Source organism: Lissotriton helveticus, chromosome 3_1 (genome assembly GCF_964261635.1).
Source record: "Lissotriton helveticus chromosome 3_1, aLisHel1.1, whole genome shotgun sequence".
Lineage (NCBI taxonomy): Eukaryota > Metazoa > Chordata > Amphibia > Caudata > Salamandridae > Lissotriton > Lissotriton helveticus.
This window is the reverse complement of record NC_136061.1, coordinates 157,155,879-157,177,815: the sequence shown is the minus strand read 5'-3', so window position 1 is coordinate 157,177,815 and position 21,937 is coordinate 157,155,879. Positions and strand designations below refer to the sequence as shown.

Here is a 21,937-nt window from a genome sequence, read left to right as displayed (position 1 = left end):
TTTACTTTCATGACAATTTGTTACAATTGTGATGGCCATCCCGTTGCGGTTTGCCATGATCATAGAATCCTTGGCAACTTGGGTGAGATGCGATGTACAAGTCTGGGGCTTCGAATGGGTCCTCATTTAGGTAGACCGTATTGCCCTTTATGCGGATGACATCCTGTTGTTCATGTCCCACCCAGTCAATACGGGGCCCAGTGTCCTCAAAATACTACAACTTTTCAGGAATGCGTCAGCCTTACGAGTTAATTGGAGTTATGTTACTTTATGTTATGTTACTTTATTTCTTCTATAGCGCACGGCTACTCCGAGGAGCATCCCGGCGCTTTGGCGAAGAATATCAGCATAAAAAAAGCAGCCACACAACAGAAAGGAGCAGAGAAGGAAAAGGATCTATTTAGTGAAGAGCCATGTTTTCAGGTCCTTCCTAAAAGCAAGAAGACAGGGAGCCTGTCTCAAGGACAGTGGTAAATCGTTCCAGGCTTTAGGTCTTGAATAGCGGAAAGACCGACCTCCCAATCTTGCACGGCGAATTGCAGGGACTGTCATCATAGACAGACCCGATGACCTGAGGGTCCTGCTCGGTGCATACCGGGAAAGACATTTCCCAATATACTTGGGGCCAATACCATGTAGGGCCTTAAAGGCGACGGTCAGGCATTTGAAAAGAATTCGCTTGGAGATAGGTAGCCAGTGTAAGGTGTTCAATAAAGCAGTGGCACCAGCTCTCCTCGGGAGTCCAAAGATGGTACGGGCTGCCGAATTCTGGACTACTTGCAAACTGGTCGTAAGATATTTCGGTAACCCCAAAAAAAGAGCGTTTGCGTAGTCCAGTCGCGAACCGATCAATGCCTGAACAACTGTTTTCCTATGGTTAAGTGATAGTAGAGGAAGAAATTTCCTCAACATCCGTAAAATGCCGAAGCATTTCCCTGAAAGAGACGAGATGTGAGGTCCAAAAGATAATTCACAATCCACTATCACTCCCAAATTCTTGGCCTTAAAAGACACCTTGTCAGGGGGGGAACATATCATGTGGCCACCAAGATTTCCAATTGGGTTCAGGGGCGCAGCCAAAGAAGAGGAGCTCCGACTTATCTGAGTTGCATTTTAATCCATGACATCTAAACCACTCAAACACCGCACCAAGGCAGTCCCTGATCTGTATGCCATTGAAAGACCCACCCCTATCACATGTGAACAGGAGTTGGGTGTCATCAGCATATGACACGATCTGGGCGCCAAATGATTCCGCGACTCCCGCCAGAGGGGCCATAAAGATGTTAAACAGCATAGGGCTGAGAATGGAGCCCTGCGGGACTCCCACCTCTAGCGGAGCCATATCAGCGGAAAAGGGAGGCACCCAGATCGTTTGTCGGCGGTGGGCCAGAAAAGATTTTAGCCAGTTCCACACCGTTCCGCGAAGGCCACACTCCCAGAGTCTTACAAGGAGGCCTTCGTGAGGAACGGTGTCGAAAGCCGCCGACAAGTCAAGCATGACTAACATGGCCTTTCCCCCAGAGTCGAGTACTTCCCTGATGGCATCAGTGACCTCAAGCAAAGCCGACTCTGTGCTAAAATTAGCACGGAAACCGGACTGCGAGGCGTGCAACAGGTCGTTTCCTTCGATGAAACTGGAAATTGTCCTATGCACGTATCTCTCGGCCACTTTCGCCAGAGCAGGGAGAAGGGAGATTGGCCTGTAGTTGGCATGGATGAGGGGGTCCAAGGTGGGTTTCTTGAGCAGAGGTAGAATCAAGGCACGCTTCCATGCCTGAGGCACCTCCCCTGTAGACAGGGATGTATTCAACAGGGGGTTCACCAAGATGTTAATGGCAGATGCCACTTTCCCCAAATATTTAGCCGGACATGGATCTAAAGGAGAGCCAGATTTCAAGCCTGACAAAAGCTCCAAGGATGTACTAAGATCCATATGAGGAAATTCGAAGAGGAAGGGACCATGACCTTCCACAGAAAATGGTGGCGTTAAGTGGCTCAAGACCGATTGAGCGCCGGAGAGAGAGGCCTGGATGGCTGTGATCTTGCTAACAAAAAAGATGGCTAATTGTTGTATCCAAGAGTGCGTATGAGTGTGACTAGGGGTACAAACGGCAGGAGAAGTAAAATCCTGAACCACTTTAAAAATTTCTTTGCAGACATTATCAGCCTCATCAATACGATGTTCAAAATAGGCCCTTTTTTCATCCCAAATTGATTGATAGGCTTTTATTGCTGCTCGAAATTTCAATTTCTCAATTGGATCATAAGCCCGCCTCCAGGCCCTCTCAGCCCTTTTGCACTCCTGTCGTTGTGTCCTCAACCGTGGAGAAAACCACGGGGCCGACGCTCTGCGCTCTCCTAATTTAGGTTTCTTTGCGGGGATTAAAATCTCAAATCTGGCTAAAAGCCATTTTTGGAGGAGGACAAGATTCTCTTCCAAACTTCCCAGAAGGGGGCAAGGAAAAGTGATGAGAGCCTCCAATAACATATCCCCGGAGAGCAGATGGAACGGGCGTGAAGTCAGCGTGGCCTCTATTACTTCTCTCTCCCGAATGAGGGCAGTGACAGGCAAGGAGAAGGAGATTAAAAAATGATCCGACCAGAGTACTGGCTGTATAGAACAATCAGAAATGGGTCTCGTTGAGAATACCTGATCTAAGGTATGGCCTTTGTTATGTGTTGGTCCTTTCACAAACGGGGATAGCCCTAACGAAGCTGTGATATCAATAAGTTTTGTAGCGTCAGGGTCACAATTATTGTCCATATGGACATTAAGATCTCCAAGAAAAATGCAATGATCAGACCTGAGACAAGGGACTGAAAGAGCTACTTGCAATTCGTCAAAAAAAGGTCCCGTCGATCCGGGGGTTCTGTACAAAAGTATCCCGGTACAGGCCTGGAGAGGGGAAAGATGTAAAGTGAAGCCGAGGGCTTCACATCCCTGGATATTCTCCACCGGAAAGGTAGAGCAGGAGATACTCTTTTTCATAATAAGAGCTACTCCACCTCCTCTGCCCAATGTTCTATCCCTCCTAAAGATGTTATAATTCGGAGGGATGGCATTGGCCAGGTCCGGTGCGGAACATTCACCTAACCAGGTCTCAGTCAAAAATAGACACGTAATATTGGAATTATGCAACAAATTCCAGATATTAAGGGAGTGACAGTTTACGGACCTGGTATTAAGGAGAAGGCAATGAAAAGGAACAGATTTATTGTCATGCCTGGTTCCGTCTGCAGCCGGGAACCGCCACGCGCATGACGGACAACCTTTCCTTAATTTCCGACCGCCAGGAAAAATATGGGAACAATTGCCTCGAGGGAGGCGTAAGGCGAGTAGCTCAACCGATGAATAGATCAACATATTTTGACAAAGCGAAACAAACAGGGACCGGAATAAAACAAACCAACAAGACAGAGCCGTCCAGCCCCGGCCGCCTCCGGGACGCTGACGGGCGCAGACGGGCTGGACTCTGGCGTGACTCCGGCGCTGCGAAGGCGCCCCCGCTGCGCTCACAAGGGAGCTATATGTAGGTGTGCATCAGATCCCCCAGAGCGCTAGTCCGCTCGTAGTCACCGCCCCCCTCTCGGCAAACACCACTCAAAGATGGCGGCCGATATTTTTCCCACCCCGGGACCCGGACCCGCAACAATAGCGGTGGACAACACAATTAAAGTGCAGGTATGAGGGGAAGAAGAGCCCCACGTTAAAAACAGGGGATAACAAATGAACAGCAGCAAAAGCAAATATCAAAAGGTAAATTTAAAAGACAGCGCGATGTAAAAAGCACGAGGTGCGAGGCGCTATGCAGGGAATTCTTTACCTTAGCAAGGAAGAGCCTAGGACCGGTCGCCTTATGTAGGCATGCATCAGATCCCCCAGAGCGCTAGTCCGCTCGTAGTCACCGCCCCCCTCTCGGCAAACACCACTCAAAGATGGCAGCCGATATTTTTCCCACCCCGGGACCCGGACCCGCAACAATAGCGGTGGACAACACAATTAAAGTGCAGGTATGAGGGGAAGAAGAGCCCCACGTTAAAAACAGGGGATAACAAATGAACAGCATGTTCCTGTTTGTGCCACCCCCAAGGCGATCGACAGGACAAGGACTGGGATTCACAGATTCCAATCTGTCAGATCAGCTTTCAATACCTGGGGGTATACATCTCCTGGAAGCCAGGCTTAACACAAAGCCTGAATTTGAGCCCTGTGACGCGCAAGGGTCGAGAGGATATGAAGCGATGGGCTACCCTCCTGCTAAATGTTATGGGCAGAGTTTCCTTTTTTAAGATGATGGTCCTCCTGTACCTCTAGTATTTTTTGTAAAATTATCCATTATTTATTTTAAAGGTATGGTTTTATGCCATTCAGGCCATGGGAAGCAGGTTCATTTGGGAAGTTGGCACCGGGAAGTGCATACGTGCGACATATGACGAAGAAATGTCCAAAGCTGAAATGAGACTCTTACTGAGGGACTCCGCTTCTTCTTTACATTAGTGAGTGGTTGCACGGGGTGGGATGTTCCCTCTTACAGGGGGGAACTTGCCCTGTTGGGGCTCGACAGAGTGATGGGCATCCTTTACAGGGATACTATCCCTACCACACTACCAGAGGTTACCCAGGTGGTATTTCGTACATGGCGAGCTGTACTTTGCTAGACTGGATGGTCTCTAAAGGCTTACTCTAGAGACTTCACTGTGTCAGGGCAGGTGGTTGGCACAGGTGGCCTCCTTGGCTGGCTTCCGTAGATGGGACAATATAGGGATCTCGATGTTTGGAGGGGAGGGCCACAAGATGTCCTTTAAAGAGCTTCAAGCGGATTTCAGCACGCCACCCTCCCAGTTCTTTCGATACCTGCAACTTCAGAACGCTCTCTCCATGAGGTACCTGAATACAGCCCTCTAGAATGTAAGCTCCTAATTGGTCACTTGGGCAAAGGGGCCTGGGGCGTCTCAGATCTATAGCTCACTGGTGGTACACTCCATGACACTTGACATCCAGAGAGAGGTCGGAGGGCTGGGCGGAAGAGCTGGACCAAGTAGAATGGAGGGACGCTTGTATGGCACCCTATACTCTGGCAATGTCTGCCAGGCTCCTCCTGGTACAATGCAAGTTCCTTCACCGGTTCCATTTTACGCTTGTGGCGGGTTTTCCTTTGTGACTCCACCGAATGCCAGAGGTGCTGAACCCCACTCAGATTTCTTCCACATTATTTGGGAACGGTCCTAACATACAAACCTATTGGGCAACTGTTATGGGACTCTTAGCAGTAGTAGTGACTCCCATTGACTTGCAACCCCAAATTGGTCTCTTGCGGATTATGGAAGTCATGGGTGGCCACACGGGGATAGGAAGCTGGTGGGGCTGGGTACCCTAACTGCCAAACAGGACATTGCCCAACAATTGACAGCTACCACACAGTCACCCCTCGAGGATTCGTAGAGGGACATGGACTGGTTTGGAAAACTTGAAGGAGTAGTTTCTGTACTGTAACTCCAGTTCTGTAGTAGGGGTATCTCTGTTATAGTCATAATCTAGTGATTGGTCCCGCTCATGTGCGTGGACCCCGGCAATCAAAAATAATCTCTTAAGTTGTCAAAAAATGCAGAACTGCAAATACACTTAAGAGAGAATTTAAAGACAAATAATGCAGCCTATATGCACAGGCTACACTGTCCAGTACTTCAACTAGAAATTCCACCAAATACAACCACACAAACAGCACAGTCTGCCCAGTTTCTTTTACAGAAAAACTTGCCTCTACCAGTAAAAGCCTCTGGAATGATAGAGAGGAAGGCATGGACAGACAAGCCCCATAGGCTGCCATTATGTGGCTTAAATAGGATACTGTGCCTTTAAGAGAACTTTCCAGAACTTCTCCCAGTATCCCAGAATGCACTGCAGGTCCCTTTTACTTTCAGTTCTTTTTGAAGGCGTAACACGCCAGACCTGTAGCATTCCTTACATGAATCTCTCTCCACCGGGGAGGAGGGCGGGCGCTTATGACTATAACAGAGATACCCCTACTACAGAACTGGAGTTACAGGACAGAAACTACTCCTTCTGTAGTAGGGGATCTCTGTGTATAGTCATAATCTAGTGAATAGAATGGCAAGCCCATCCCCACACCAAAGCGGCGGTGGAGAAAAGAGAAATAACACCACTAATGTGCGAACAGATTTCGCAGCGAAGCCTGCCCAACCTGAGCGTCTGCCCTGGCATCAGTGTCCAGGCAATAATGCTTAGCAAAGGTATGAACCGACTTCCAAGTGGCCGCCTTGCAGATTTCTGCAATTGGAACATTACGGAGCAAAGCAGTCGTGGCAGCTTTGCCTCTGGTGGAATGAGCCTTAGGCTTACCCCCTAAGGTCTTATTAGCTTTTTGGTAACACAGCTGTATGCAGGACACAATCCACCTAGAGATGGACTGCTTCAAGGTCGCAAGACCCGACCTGACCGATCCATAATTGATAAACAATTGGTCTGACCTACGAATATTTGGTTTTATCCAGATAAACTCAACACCATCCTAACGTCCAGGGAATGTAAGGACCTTTCAGCTGGAGAAGAAGGATTCTGAAAAAACGTAGGCAAAGTTATTGTCTGGTTGACATGAAAATCAGAAATAACCTTGGGAAGAAATTTAGGGTGAGTACGCATAACAACCTTAGCAGAATGAAATACAGTATAAGGTTCTTGGCAACACAACGCCTGAATTTCACTCACCCTGCGGGCCGATGTAATGGCCACGAGGAACGCCGCCTTCCAGGACAGGTGCTGCAACGAAGCCTTATGAATAGGTTCAAAGGGCTCTTTCATCAATCTGGACAGCACCACATTCAAATCCCATGAAGGCGAAGGAAGCCTGACAGGAGGGAATCTTTCTTCAAGCCTTCCAGAAAATCTTTGATCACAGGGATCTGGAAGAAGGAAGTCTGTGAAGGGTATTTCCTGAAGGCAGTCAATGCAGCCAATGCAGCCACATGAACCTTAATGGAATGAACATTAAGGCCAGACTGCGCCAAATGTAGAAGGTAAGGAAGGATGACATCCTCCTTGCACGTCGTCGGGTCATAGTTCTTGGACTTGCACCAGATACAGAACCTCTTCCACTTGTAAGCGTATGAAGTCCGAGTGGAAGGTCGTTTAGACTCCTAAGTATGTCCATACAATCTTCGGGCAGATTCAAATGGCCATACTGCACTCTCTCAGGAGCCATACAGCCAAACTCAAAGACGAGAGGTTGGGGTGCAGCATCTGTCCCCCGAACTTCGTGAGAAGGTCCGGCCTGCACGGCAGCCGCATGTGAGGAAGGAGAGACCGGTGAAGCAGGTCCGTGAACCACCACTGCCTGGGCCATTCCGGAGTGATAAGTATCATCCGCGCCCTGCACCGGGCCAGCTTGATGAGTACTGCCGGAATCAGGGGAATGGGTGGAAAAGCGTACAGAAAGCTGTTCAACCAGTCGAGCCATAGCGCATTCCACAGCGTCCCCCGCTGGTAGTACCTGGAGGCGAAGTCTCGGCATTTGCTGTTTTCGGCGGTGGCGAACAGATCTACGTCTGGAGTCCCCCCCCTTGCGAAGACTTTTCCTAGTACTTCGTCGTTTATGACCCATTTGTGGTTTTCCTGGAGCAGTCTGCTCAGTGCGTCTGCCTGAACATTTTGCACACCCGGCAGATGGGTAGCCGTTATCGTCAGTCCCCTGGCCAGCAGCCAATGCCAGATCGCCTGCGCCTCCTGAGACAGGGTGCGCGATCTCGAACCCCCCGGCTTGTTGAGGTAATACATTGTGTTCGTATTGTCCGTCTGTACAAGCAGCGAGTTGGTCTGAAAGGACGGATGAAAGGCCTTCATTGCCAAGCGAACAGCTCTGAGTTCCAGGAAATTGATGTGATACGTGGCCTCCATCGGGTACCATGTTCCCTGAATCTGTAACTCTCCGGAGTGCGCCCCCCATCCTTGGAGAGAAGCATCCGTCACGACAGTCCGAGTGGGAATATCCTTGTGGAAAGGGACCCCTCTGAGGAGATTCTCCGCTGAACACCACCACTTCAGAGACTGCAGAGCATGCAGTGACAGTCGTATCTTGTCGTCCCAAGATCCTTTTCTCTGATCCCACTGGTCCTCCAAGCACTCCTGCAAAGGTCTCATGTGCAGCCGTGCGTGTGGCGTCAGGAAGATACAAGAGGCCATCGATCCCAGTAGAGAAGACACCGCCCTCACTGTTGTAGATGGAGTGGTCATAAGAGCCTGAGCCTTCCGAAGGAGTGACAACCGTCTCTCCTCCGAAGGAGACACGCTTGCTGACAGCGTATTGACGGAGGCTCCCAGGTGCTGTATGAACCGGACCGGAGTCGGGACAGACTTGGACATGTTGATGTGCAACCCCAGTTTGTACAAGAGAACGCACGTCTTCTGGAAGTGGGCTTGCGCTTCCGAGAAGGAGGAGGCCTTGATCAACCAATCGTCCAGGTACGGATAGACGAACACCTTGTTCTTTCTCAGGTGCGCTGCTACCACCGCCATGCACTTCGAGAATGTTCTCGGCGCAGACTTCAGTCCCAATGGCAGTACTGTGTATTGATAATGATTGGCGCCGACTTGGAATCGCAGGAACTTCCTGTGTTTGTGTGCAATGGGCACATGGAAGTACGCATCTTGCAGGTCTATAGCACATAGCCAGTCCCCCTGTTGCAACTGAGGATAAATCTGATGCAACAACAGCATGCAAAACTTTTCTCTGCGAATTCACTTGTTTGCCTGTCGCAAGTCCAGAATGGGCCTGAACTCGTTCTTGTCCTTCTTGCGAACCAGGAAGAACCGGGAGTACAGACCTCTTCCTCTTTGAGACCGAGCTACGTCTTCTATCGCCCTTTTTCTTAGCAGGATATCGGCCTCCGCCTGGAGCTCGCGCAGCTGGGACTGCGAGCTGACCGGTGGAATTGCTGGAGGCGGGCTGGTGAACCGAAGACTGTATCCATTGCAAACAATATTCAGCACCCACTTGTCCTGAGTAATTTTACTCCACTGTGCCAGAAAAAATTGAACACTTCCCCCCCACCGGAGTGCGTAACGGATGAAGGGGAAGTAAGCGCTCAGGGCCTAGACCCGGCCGGGCCTTTAGTCGCTGTTGCCGACTGTTGGCCGCCTCTTCCTCTCTGGCGCTTCTGGAATGGCCTTCGGAACTGCTGCTGTTGTTGCTGCTGCTGTTGCTGTCCCGAAGCCTGGCCACGCCCTCTGCCCTGTCCACCGAACTTTCTCTGGAACGGGCGGTACGATTTCTTGGTATCCTTGGGCTTTTCCAGGCCCACCGCCGTGAGCATTTCGGCCTCCGCCTTCATGCGGGCCATTTCGTCATCGGCGTGTTTTCCAAACAGGGTTTCGCCGGAGAATGGTAGATTGGCAACCCTTTGTTGTGCTTCAGGTTTTAGTGACGTGAGGCAGAGCCAAGCGGGTCTTCGCTGGTTAATCCCATGGCAGAAGCCATGCGCCGCCAGTAAGGAAGAATCGGCTGCAGCACTGATGACCTGATTCGCCACCAGCATCCCCTCATTCAACACCTCCTGGAAATCTTCTCTTGTCACGAGGCAGGAGTTCCACAAACTGCTGGAGAGATTCCCACAGGGCTCGGTCATACCGCCCCAACAGGGCCGTGGCACTCGCAGTCTTCATGTAAGTCGCCGATGTCCCACAAACCTTCCTCCCAGCAGAATCCAGCCATCTAGATTCCTTATCTGGTGGGACTGTCGATGACGGAGTGGTGGCGTGCTGCTTCCGAGCCGCCGTCACTATCACAGAGTCTGGAGGGGGTTCCACCCTTAGAAAAGCCGGATCCGAGTCGGGAGCCCGGTATTTCTTCTGCAGTCTCGACAGGACCGCCTTAGCCACCGCCGGGGTGAGAAAAAGGTCCATGGCTGGCTCCACCAGGTCCGGTACCAGTGGTAGTAAGGGCCGAGACAGATGTTTCTGGTGAAGCGTCTCGAATATCACCGATGTTTTGGGCGTGGGTACTGTCAAAGAAATGCCCAACTTCGCTGCACCTCGTAAAAGGACATCATGGAAGGACACCAGATAGTCAACCGGTGACACCCTCGTCTCCGGTGACTCCGACAACGTCGGAGAATAGTCCCTGGTCCCCGAGGCCCTCGTCTGTGAGCGAGACCTGCGCCTCCTGTGGCGTCGCCTCGACCGTGTAGATGACCTATTGCGCGATCCGATCGTTCCCTTCTCCTGGAGCGAGATCGCGGTCTTCCAGTACGTGGACGTTCCGCAGGCCTCTGTGGAGGCGACTTCCTTGGCCTATCCTGGGGTAGAGGTTTAGGAGTCCCCTTAGGCGGCGTAGGTAGCGGAGGCAGAGACACCGACCTCGGAGGAGGAAAAGGCATCTCCGACCGAGGAGCAGGCCCACGTGGCGGAAGTGGCGGTGGTGGTTGTCCTGCGGGAGGAAGTGGCGGAAGAGGAGGATTGATGGGAGGATCCTCTCGAGGCAAAGGAGGAGGAGGGGTCTTAGGCTGAGGTGATGTATAAACCACCGAGTACACCGAGCCCGGTGACTTCTTCGGGGGAGGGGACTGCGACTCAGCCCCTCCAGTAGGTGACCGCCGTCTCCGGCGTCCTCCACCCGACCCAGCGTGACTTCAGGCGTCAGAAATCCTTCTGCGCCGCTTAGGAGAGCTGGAAAGCCTGGAAGACGCCGACCTCTTTCTTCTCGACGTCGAACGCCGCCTCCGCGACGTCGAGCGCTTCTTCCTTGACGCCGACCTTCGCTTCCGCGACGTCGAGCGTGCAGTCCTCGACGATGAGCGTCGATGCCTCCTCGGCGCCGACAGTTTGCCCGAGGACGTCGAGGAGCCCCTTGACGCCGACCGATCACTCAACGGCGACCGGCGGTGTCGCTTCGCCGGCGAGCGCCGGTGCCTGTTTGTCCTTCTTCAACGTCGATGTCTCGACGCTGACGTCGATGACGAAGACGCCGTCGACGGTGACTTCGACGGCGGCCTACCAAGGCCTTTCGACGTCGACTTCTCACGCCGTCTCGACCCGGAGCCCCGGGGAGATGGGGAACACACCGTCGTCATCCCTCTCGATGTCATCCCTCTCGATGTCGTCGTCATCGACGTCGACCGGGACCGTTTGCTGGGTTTCCTGCCTCTGGGGAGCCCCCCCAGAGGCCTCAGCAGAGGCAGAGGGAGCCTTCCCAGCCTGCCCAGACCCACCTGCAGCCTAGCCATCTCTCCTCTAGGCCTTGAAGCCTAATCTTCAGCCTGTCCCTCAGGGTCCTTGATGAAAAGGTCTGGCAGATGTCACAATCTTCAGGGACATGTGCTTCAGGGAGACAGAGGATGCAGACATCGTGTGGATCAGTCTTGGCCTTCTTCCTTCCACATGCTGGGCACTTGTCGAATAGAGCAGGCATTTTAGAGCCCTAAAAAGCCTGAACAAACACACAGGAGTGAAGGGAAACACCAAGTACACAAACTGAAACACTTTTAAGCAAAAAGTGCACAAAATTTCAATAAACCCTTGAAAAAGGAAGAGCTCAATGCACCAGGGTCCTGTTAACAGGAGCCGGAAGAAAGAACTGAAAGTAAAAGGGACCTGCAGTGCATTCTGGGATACTGGGAGAAGTTCTGGAAAGTTCTCTTAAAGGCACAGTATCCTATTTAAGCCACATAATGGCAGCCTATGGGGCTTGTCTGTCCATGCCTTCCTCTCTATCATTCCAGAGGCTTTTACTGGTAGAGGCAAGTTTTTCTGTAAAAGAAACTGGGCAGACTGTGCTGTTTGTGTGGTTGTATTTGGTGGAATTTCTAGTTGAAGTACTGGACAGTGTAGCCTGTGCATATAGGCTGCATTTTTTGTCTTTAAATTCTCTCTTAAGTGTCTTTGCAGGACTATTCACTAGATTATGACTATACACAGAGATCCCCTACTACAGAACTTATACAACTTTATAAAAAGCGAGAAGATGTCCCAAGAAATTCACACGGTTTGGGGAAAATTGTGGGATTACTATGGACAAATGGGCTAATTCTCCCTCACTTCTATTGCTGTGTGATAATACGTATTGTGAGCAATGTTTGGAGCCGGTACTGTATTGTAAGTTTAGAACTTCCCAGTTCTGTTTTCAACTGGAATGCAGCGCACATTTAGTGCGTGTAATGTACAAACAAAGTGTTTCTATACAACAATAACAAAAAAAACGTATGATGTCCCAATACCAGTCTAATGCACAGTTGTGAGTTGCATTCCACTTAGGAGTCGTCTTTTAGGATTGTCCTTCAAACATCTTGCCTTGATCTTGGAGTAGGTGATTCTTCCAAAATCCTCTAGTCTGCTCTAGAAACATGTTCCAACATGCTTTTACTTTAACGAATGAAGTAAAGGCAATCTAATGACAGATCAAGAAATAAAAAATAAAAAAGGTCCAAAATACTAAACCTCTTTTCCTTCACAATTAACCAGACTACTGCAAGAGATATGAAAACTCATGTTAGTCGTAATACACTCCAACTTCGATGCTCGTATTTATCTCTAAACCACCGCTTCCTATTGAAGCATTGGACACCTGTATGAGCATTGTAAGCAAAGTAGATATTAGAAGATGATTGAGCTACAGTTTCCATGTCACTGAAGCAAATTAAAATTACAGCTCCAAAGGAAAACCAGGGGATAGTGAGCCAAGATGAAAACCACATAGGAACAGCAACATAAAACAGAACCAAGTTCAGAGAAAACATGAAAAGAAATAGAATTGAACTGAACATGAGAACAATATTCTAAACATGAGACTGTATAATCTGTAGTTTTATGTAAGTAAATGTTGTGAATACAATACTAATATATCAAATCATGTAAAAGATTAGTCACTTACCCAATGAAATTTTGTAATAGATTAGTCACATGCTCACTAGGATTTAAAATACTGCACCTCCAGGGTACACATTTGAACAATACTAGATTTTCAACATAACACAGTCAGATACTTAAAATGCATCTAAATCAAGACAACCACGATCACAAATTGACAGATAAGTCTTTGCTTTGGAAAACATCTACTCCAGTACCTGTCTCATATCACCTTGTGCTGTAAAGACAATGGCTTCCAGGCCATCATCTGTGTACTGTACTTTCTCCATCTCGACCACCGTCATAAGCCTGGCAAGAACCTGAGCATCAGTCAGCTTTGTGTAGCGCAGGACTGCGCAGCGAGACTGGATGGGTTCTGGAAGCGGAAATTAAAAGATTTCAAAATTAGTGCAGAGTTGATAACTTTAGGGCAGCCACTGAAAATAAAGATATGGAAGAGTGTGTCTGTTTAGGACTCAGTCGAATGAAAAAGCAAAGTGTTCTAATCTCACCAGCGACTAGGATCTTGTGAGGATAGGACCTAGTTAGGACTGCACTTATGAGCCTGTCGAGTTCTAATATGACCATGGAATTATGGTATTTCCTGTTCTCTGTAAACACCTTGTCCTGGTAGATAGGTAGACCTTATGTAAATACTCAAATATTTTGTAATATCATACCTGTAAAACTTTGCAGCAGAAGGACAGAGTAAGAATCAATTATAGCGGTTAGTGCTTGGGAACTCAATTATCCCTATGCAGTAAAGCTAGACAAACATCTAAAAAAATTACATGAATTAAAAGAAATGCTAAAGCATAAAATACTATTAATCAAAGTACCCCCAGATAATCGGGATCATCCAATCATTGGATAAAATGTGTACTTCAATGCAGAACATAACCATTTACCCAAGCTTACTAATATCAATATTATCTACAGCTCGATATGCAGTCACACATTAAATGTGCCAGAATGTGGCCATTCACCCTTTCAGGTACAACTTTAGACTACTAGAGGCGCTCGAGATCCTGAGACTAGGAGCACAAAAGTAGTGACCTCTGGGAGAAGCAGAGATTCAAGGTTTAATGCGTACCCAGCATGGCAGAAAATGAGGATAGAAGAGTACAACAAAAGCACAAAGGAAATGTTGGTAAGACAGAGAGATAAAGGAAAGGGGACCATCTTGTGGAACAAGAACTATTTACAAAGGTGGATTAGGGGGACTGAGATGGGAGTGGAGGCTAGGGGGAAAGAGTCTGATGAGGGAAGAGTATTTACAAGAGGAACCTTCTGGACCACGTTTCCTTCATTACTATGTTGGTTTACTAGTTACATAGGAATTGAAATGGGAAACTAGATAACTCAATAATATACAGTTAGTAACTATGCTTTTGGCTAAAGAAGGGCGAGACAGTGATAGGGGAAGACAACATGGTTGGTATCGCCTACAGGATGGAAAAGGAAACACCCCTCCAAATGTTTCAACTTTGGCTGTGTTTACTGTTGTAAGTAATGGGGCAGGAGGGGATTAGGGTGGCAGAAATGTGGCACTGCACAATACAGACTATCCGTTATGCTGACTACACACTAACTAGAGTCGAGGACGTATTCATAGTAGCCCCTCTGTTACAAAATAGAAGCGAACATACATAAATGATACACTTAATGTACAATGCATGATACCTAAAAATCCATACCAAATGAGAAAAGGTCTTAAGAGATTCCATCTGGCATGTTTTTGCAGGAGACCACCTTTTACAAGCTGACCTGGGTATGCTGAAATCAAGCATTTTAAAGAACATGGCGCCTCCACAAGTAAGAAAATAGTGGGGTGGGTATACTCCTTCCCCAGCACTTGCATGGACATAATACATCTTTGTCTCCTAAAAAGGTAGCAAATGAGTGCCATTTTGTAGTGTGGGACACGCCATGTTAATGAGAAAACAAGTGGTTCTGGTTTCTGTAGTAGACAATCACAGAAGTGTGAAAACTACAAAACTGCAATCATTTGCTACATTACGAGGGGACAAGAATATATACTGCCCATATTTGAAACGGGAAACTGCTGGATTTGTGAAAATGTTTTGTATGTACTTGACAAGATGGAAATTAATTGACCTTGAAGAGGTTTACATTGCCCTGAAGAAGTCCAGTTTGTTCTCTGGGACTAAATGCGTTGGCTGTGCTTTTCATCGTGTGGAGAAATGAAATAAAGAATACTTTGAAACTATACACGGCCTTCCGGCTCCTTCACTTCATGCTCCATTTGCTGGACATTTATGAAATTGACTTCGTTGGGTAGTTACTTTGTGGTGTGGCCTTCCCATCTTTTAGGAAATGTGTGTTATTTTGGGATTTTTCATAAAAGTTAACCAAGGGAAACATTGCAAAAAGAACTACTGATGGACTGAATGATGAACAATGTCAAACATTGACTACAAGTACAGAAATCTGAGCCTAAATCCATTGTTTTTCTGCCCACAGTGCCAATCCATTTTTGACCCACCCGAATGCAAATCAGCCGTTGGTCCTGCTCCCCTCGTAAACTGCCAGGCCCTCCCTAGACCGGACACAAGAATCCTAGGACTGGTTTTGGGGTATCACCCTTCATCAGCCAGGGTAGCTTGACTCCAATGGCATGGCAAGCACAGGACCCACGACTGGGCATACCTGTCCCACTTACAGCGACAAATGCAAAAAACCACACAATTGATGGACAGAACGCTGAACAATGTCAAAATTCGCGCACAGTACAGAGATCTCGACCTAAATCCCTTGGTTCCCATGGGTCAGGAATGATTTGCATATGGCTAAGTCCACACTGGGGTGGTATGGTGAGCAAAAAAACGATGGATTTAGACCCAGATCTCTGTACTGTGGGAAACATTATTTATAGTGATGTCTCGAAGGCTTTACAACAAAAGGGGAATGGATAATTGAGCGTTTCAGGCATGAGGTTGGGGTGGTTGTGTACTGATAGGGGATCTAAACGATGAATGAGAAGCTCCCATAGCTTAAAAGTTAATATTGTCCGATATTTGCAAATAAGACATTGATGTATGCATTTACAGATTACTGGGGGAAACTAGATCACTGACATCTGTGAAACACTGGTGAAAAGACAATGCTCAAACCTGTGCAATGCTGCTCATCTATATACTACTATTGAAACCAAATGGCTCAAAGGCAACATCTTTTAGGGATAACGGGGAGAAAAATTAGCAATTACATTAAAGGATGATCACTGGGAAGACCACTCGCAATGCCAAAACAACTTTGCAAAATATCTGCTTGTGAAATAAATGCTTTTAAAGATCCTACAGACATTGCAATGAAGGCCAGCAATTCTAAGTAGAATAGGCAGCACACAACCTGGTGTTTGCTAGGGAGGCGGAGGAGAGCTAGGCACACTTGCATACATGACCTTCAAAGAGAATATGTTGGCCTGCGGTACTAGAGGGTGTAAACAAAATTACAGGGACCGACTTAGCTACATGGCGTTTGGGTATTTTGAGGGCCAACTTAGCTTATCTACCCCCTTTATGGAAACACAGGTAAAACAACTATATTACCTACAAAACATGCAAAGTCAATTGAGGCTCAGGTATACTATACGTAGTTACAGAAGATATGGGCACTATATGAGAATGAAAAAGTTAGCTCATTAGATGAAAAAGATGGACACTTTCAGAACGTTTTGGGGGTGGGTGGTTGGGTCAGTCTTTGTTTTTAGCAAGCTATTGCAATAGTGTGACTCCCGGAAACTGAGAGCCTTTCACTAAACAGTGGTGCAACTGGAGATGAAACACTAGACTAGAGAGGAAACTTTGGGTTTTTCCTATCTGACAATTTAGGACATGCTGATATTTTGTGTTAGAAGATAACCGGATAACAGGGCCACATTGGAGCGGTAGGGGTTCAATAGTTAATTTGTTAGTAAATCATAGGAATAAATTGCTCATTACATTGGTTTGTAACAAACATTATTCAAACTAAACAGTTTTGTGACTAAATCCTAATGTAATGATTCCCAAATAGAGATCCCATGTTGCTTAAGGTTTTACTTTTAATAAGCAATTAGGATATATTCATACAATATGCAGGCATATTTTAGCAACAGTCGGTTGTTTTGCACTTTAAAACGTTTCTCGCAAGTAATGAGGGCAGAAAATACAGTTTTTGAGCAGTGAGGCAAGCATCACTGTCATTTACCTATAATTTTATCAGAGGCATTGCATGCAAGTGCAAAGCGTGTTGTTTTCGAATAGATTTCCATCGTTCTTCTTAACGCCTGTTGGGCTCCATCAGTCATGCTGTAATATAAAATAGTCAGTAATCAATAAACCACAGCTTTGTTTAAAAGGAAATCAAGCTTTATGTGTTAAAACTCATATAGAAGGGAGGTGATAAAACAAATGTATGGGAGTTAATACTTAACTACCACTACCTTCCCCCCTTCAAGCCCCTTCACCGGGACCATGCCTGGAGTGTAGCATTTATATCGCCAGACACCCAGAACTTCAGGAATCTTCTCAAGGACAAGCGGTTTTATTATGTACATAGTCCATTGGAACCTTCTGCCTCTACCCTAACAGCAAGCTCAAATATGACACTTTACAGCATGAATTCCTTTGTATTGCCCCTTTCCTTTAGGAATTACGGTAACACCAATAAGCAGGTTCAGAGCTGAGTGAACCTGGCACTTTCAGCCAATGAGGAAGATGGGAACTAATTTTGACCATGGGAAGTAAGGGCCGCCTGTGATTGGCTCAGTGAACTCTTTACTCAAGTTTAGTGGCAACAAAAAATAATAATAATAATAATAAGACCCTGCACTAATGGCTGTGGTTGGCTGACTGAGCTCTGTTTATTGTCAGTGTGGCTTGGAGGCCAAAAGTACAAGTTGCGTTATAAATGCACAAGAATAGTAGCTAGCTGAAATAAGCGGCACCCAGACAGATGAAACAAGCGCACGGTCAGTCCCCGCGTCACGTCTGATCCCCACGGTTGCGAAGACGTTCAGAGGAATTATTCTAATTGTCTAACCATGCTGCTTTCATTTTCTATTCATCAGACAGTAAGAGTGTGGGTTTGCGTCTCTATGCTTCGGGTCGTTTACCCCAAAGCACATCAATTGAATGTGCCATCTAATTCATTCGCTGGGAGCACAGCGTGGAACTCAGACCTCCCAGTGTTTCCAACAAGCCAGTTCATATGCCGCCGCCACCTATGTGTATTCTTGTAAATTGGTTGCATTTCCTTACTTACCAGCTGGGATGCATCAGATAGGATTCTCTGTCCCCAGTCTCCAAACCGATCTGCACTTAAACTATTTGCCTTCTGCCCGGACTTGAATACCAACTTGGAACGAATCAAAGCCTGCCTTACGACTTTCCCTGACCTCTGCTCTCACCTGTCTGGGCCCTACTTTAGTCAGTATATTGCTTTATAACTTCCTTGAGCCCTGTGGTAAGAGGTCTACACACCCCCTTAGATATGCAGTCCTTTTACTTTGTATGTAGCGGTACAGCACGTTAGACACGGAGCTCTGCTCTTCCTATACTTCTGAAGTGATTTATGAACGTGTAAGGAAGGAGCACAGCTTTAGTGTACAAACATTGTAAATATGTATGGAGCGAATATGCACAGACTTGTGATATTCTGGTGGCCTATTTGCACAGCTCTTTGCCTAAAAAAATTAGCCTATGCCTTGGGACCATACATGTCTGCAGCTATAGATGCTGAACTTTTCCTGTAATCAGCGCAATTTTTTTACCAGCACAGCAACTTCGGGCACATGGATTACCTGTTCCTGCAGATGGCTAACCTCCTGCACCAGCATTACATTACTTGCAATATCTTTCAATGAAGAACACACACTTCCAAATATGATTTTGAAAATGCCAATGTTGATGGGCATAAACTGATATTTTGACTTTACATTGTCATCTCTGCACTGGTCACAAAAAAAAGCCTCTTTGTTGCTTCCTTGAACAACACTGCTCATTCAAGGCATGATGAGAGGACTATGGTTGCTGTAGGCACGGACGTCCGAGCTGCTGGAGAAGAGGACGGAAAGTGGATCGGTAGGGGTGCTGGCAGTCTTAGCCAAACACAATTCGCAAAGGGACTAAAGAAATGGGGGTAACCTATGGTGAAAGAGTGCAGGGCAATGGATTTGGAGGACTTTACTTAACCACAATGGAGCATTTTGGGGCTGAGATGAGATAATGGAGTGGAAGAGGTATGGAGATAGGGACATAGAACTTGTGGGAGGGGGTGAAAGGGGACAAGCATAAACCTCCATTGTGCATAGTAGAAGAGGAGGCATGAACGTTGTGCAGTGAAAGAGGAAAACACTATTCAGTCTATAACAAGAGAAGCGGGTAAGGGGCTAAGATTAAAGTGTGAAAGAACCGCAGCAAAGCACGATGGAGCCTATGACGAGTCAGAGGAAGGAGTATGTACTATAATTAAGAGGATAGAGAACCAGTTCAGCATCCATGGTGAGAGGAATGTAGAAGCTTATTGACTGCTGTAAGTGTTTGCATGTTTGCCTACTACGGAAGGGCAGAAGCACAAGGAAAGTTTACTTAGGAGGCTGCTGCCGAATAGTAAAGCACCTGTGCTGCTCCATTTAAATGATTTATGTAGTATCTGGAACTAGTGGATTTTTTTACAGGACAATAAGATTTAATTAGCACTTTGTCTCTTAGACAAGTGCATTTTTTTTAAAATTCAACACCTCTGCATGCCATGTCTTATGATCTCATGCATCACTACCCATTAGACGAGGAGAAACATAGTAGAGTTAAAGAACAACAAGTTATCCTCTATAGTTGTGTACATGAAATGTGCTGAGATTTCCAAGTTTATTTCAACCATTTCATATACAATCAGGCATTCTGTATGTATAAAGCTCTGTACGGATTACAATCTCCTTTCACAATCATCTGCAGTTCACAGTGTAAAAAGTAAAACATATGTCTGAGAAAAAGAAAAAAACAGACTCCTAGAAACCAAAATGCCTCTCTGAAGCTTTTGCCTTGAAGACAAAGGTTTAAAGTTGCCTAGTTTGTGATCATCAATAGCAGTACACCGTCATTATGGCCTGAGCCAGTCCACAGCATATTTTGTTTCAGCAATTCCGTGTAGGATCCCATACCTGTCTGCCTCATCCAGGATGATGACTTTATGCCGGCCCTTTGGAAGTGTGACTTTCTGCTGAGCAAACATTTTGATTTTGTTTCGTACCACATCGATTCCTCTAAAAACAAAAATGAGATTGTTCACAAAGGTTTATGTAATAACCACAATCTACAGACCTCGCACTCTGAATTAAAACAGACATCATGGTTCACCTATCACTACAAACATCAATATTGGCGTGGCTCAAACAAGCCCCAGCATGTTCTAATGGCAACATTAAGTTACAAATATTGGTTTATAAAGTCTGGCACTACCCTGTACAGCCTGAAGGAAAAACAAAAAAACAAAAAATCTCCCCCACCATTGTGCTCTTTAGCTTGGCTACTTCTCCGGTGGTATTAATTAAACATCCTAGCAATCATTCGAAATGTATACATTTTAAACTGGTAAGAAACTAGCCAACTATGTTTTGTAACCAGTCTGTCTTTCTCGAGCAAATATTGCTTCTATGACCACAGAGACATCCCCCCAAAGCCCCCCCCCCCCACCTAAAATGCAGACTACTGCATATGCTCCTAACTTGTGATTCGGTGATCTGGCTATACTTAATCACAGCTGGAAAACTAAGTTCTTCTAGGCAGTGACTTCAACCATCCCGACCCCCGCTCCCATGTAACAGACTCTAAATGATGCACACATTTAAGCAGAGATGAAGCACCATCTTCAGAGGGGAAAACATTACAATCAAAACTGTTGCAAATGTTCTAGGGAGCTAGATTGCAACTGTTACTCTGGTACAGTGTTGTTTAAACACAAAATTAGGTACTGTTTACCTATCATTGGATGCATTAAGCTCCAGAACAGCATCTTTTAGCGCGGGCCCCAAAAGAGCACGAGCCAAACACAGGATACTTGTCGTTTTCCCAGTTCCTGGCGGCCCCTGGTAACGAATCACCAGACATTTACAAAGAAAAAAGAAACATTTTAAAAATAAATAGATGGTGGGGCATATTTATCACATCAATTGCCAGAATAAAATCTGCTAAATCTATCACTTGTTACACTCTTAAAGCGCAGCAGCAGACAAATCGAAGAGTAAGTCTAGCATTTCAATTTGTGAGCACAAACCTTTGAGGGTTTATCAGGTCAGACCATTAAATATTTAAGTTAGGGAAAGGTCTACAACTTACCTGCATGTACCAGTAGGGCGTTTGTGAGTTTGGCCTTTTTTAGGAAGAATAGATGGCACCGTCTTTAATCTATCTATTAGAAGGTGAGAAGCTGGGAGCACCGTCTTAGGCTAAACGCACATGGAGTTGTATCTAACGATTTAAAACAGATGTAATTTTTACACAAAGACCAGAATGTAATGAAGAGTGCCTATTCTGGTTTTTAACACCTAGCAAATGTGCTCACAGTAAGCTCCCTATACAATGGTTAGAAAAACACCCACTTTTCACTGGTGCACATTTCAGAACTGTCCAAATCCTGCTTTAAGAAAATAAGACAATATACTTTGATTTACCATGAAGCCATAAACCATACATAGCTGTCATCAGTGGGTCTTACTCAATAATGTGTTTCGTTTGAGCATGCATTACCTTCTCAATGCTTGATGTTCAGAGGCTGTAATGTAACTTTTCTCTAATGTAACTTTTCTCCCCAGACCACAGGTTGATAAAACAGGGGTACAGGTGAGAATGTAGGATAGCCTCCATATGTAATTCCGTGATACTCCACCAGGATTGTCTAGAGTGGAGGGCAAATAGCATTTCTTTTTAAAAAAATAAGTTGCTCTCTACATTTACACGCTGCTATCAAAGTGAAACTTATTTGGGTTTGTTCTAGCGATATAGATGCCTTTAGAAAAAAGACTAATGTACCATCAGACTGTACTGTAGGATCTTACACTCTACTGATGCAACTGTGCCT

The 21,937-nt window shown here is 46.4% G+C and overlaps 1 protein-coding gene across 1 annotated transcript in view; it reads right to left on the bottom strand.

Annotated features, from left to right (window-relative positions):
• RFC2 (replication factor C subunit 2) overlaps positions 1 to 21,937 on the bottom strand; it is a 57,836-nt gene that overhangs the window by 12,514 nt on the left and 23,385 nt on the right. Inside the window, exons 4-7 of the mRNA XM_078679437.1 lie at positions 20,839 to 20,945; positions 20,022 to 20,123; positions 17,069 to 17,169; positions 13,075 to 13,232 (exon numbers count right to left, since the gene is read on the bottom strand). Of these exons, the coding sequence (XP_078535563.1) occupies positions 13,075 to 13,232; positions 17,069 to 17,169; positions 20,022 to 20,123; positions 20,839 to 20,945 (468 nt within the window). The remainder of the gene's footprint in view (positions 1 to 13,074; positions 13,233 to 17,068; positions 17,170 to 20,021; positions 20,124 to 20,838; positions 20,946 to 21,937) is intronic.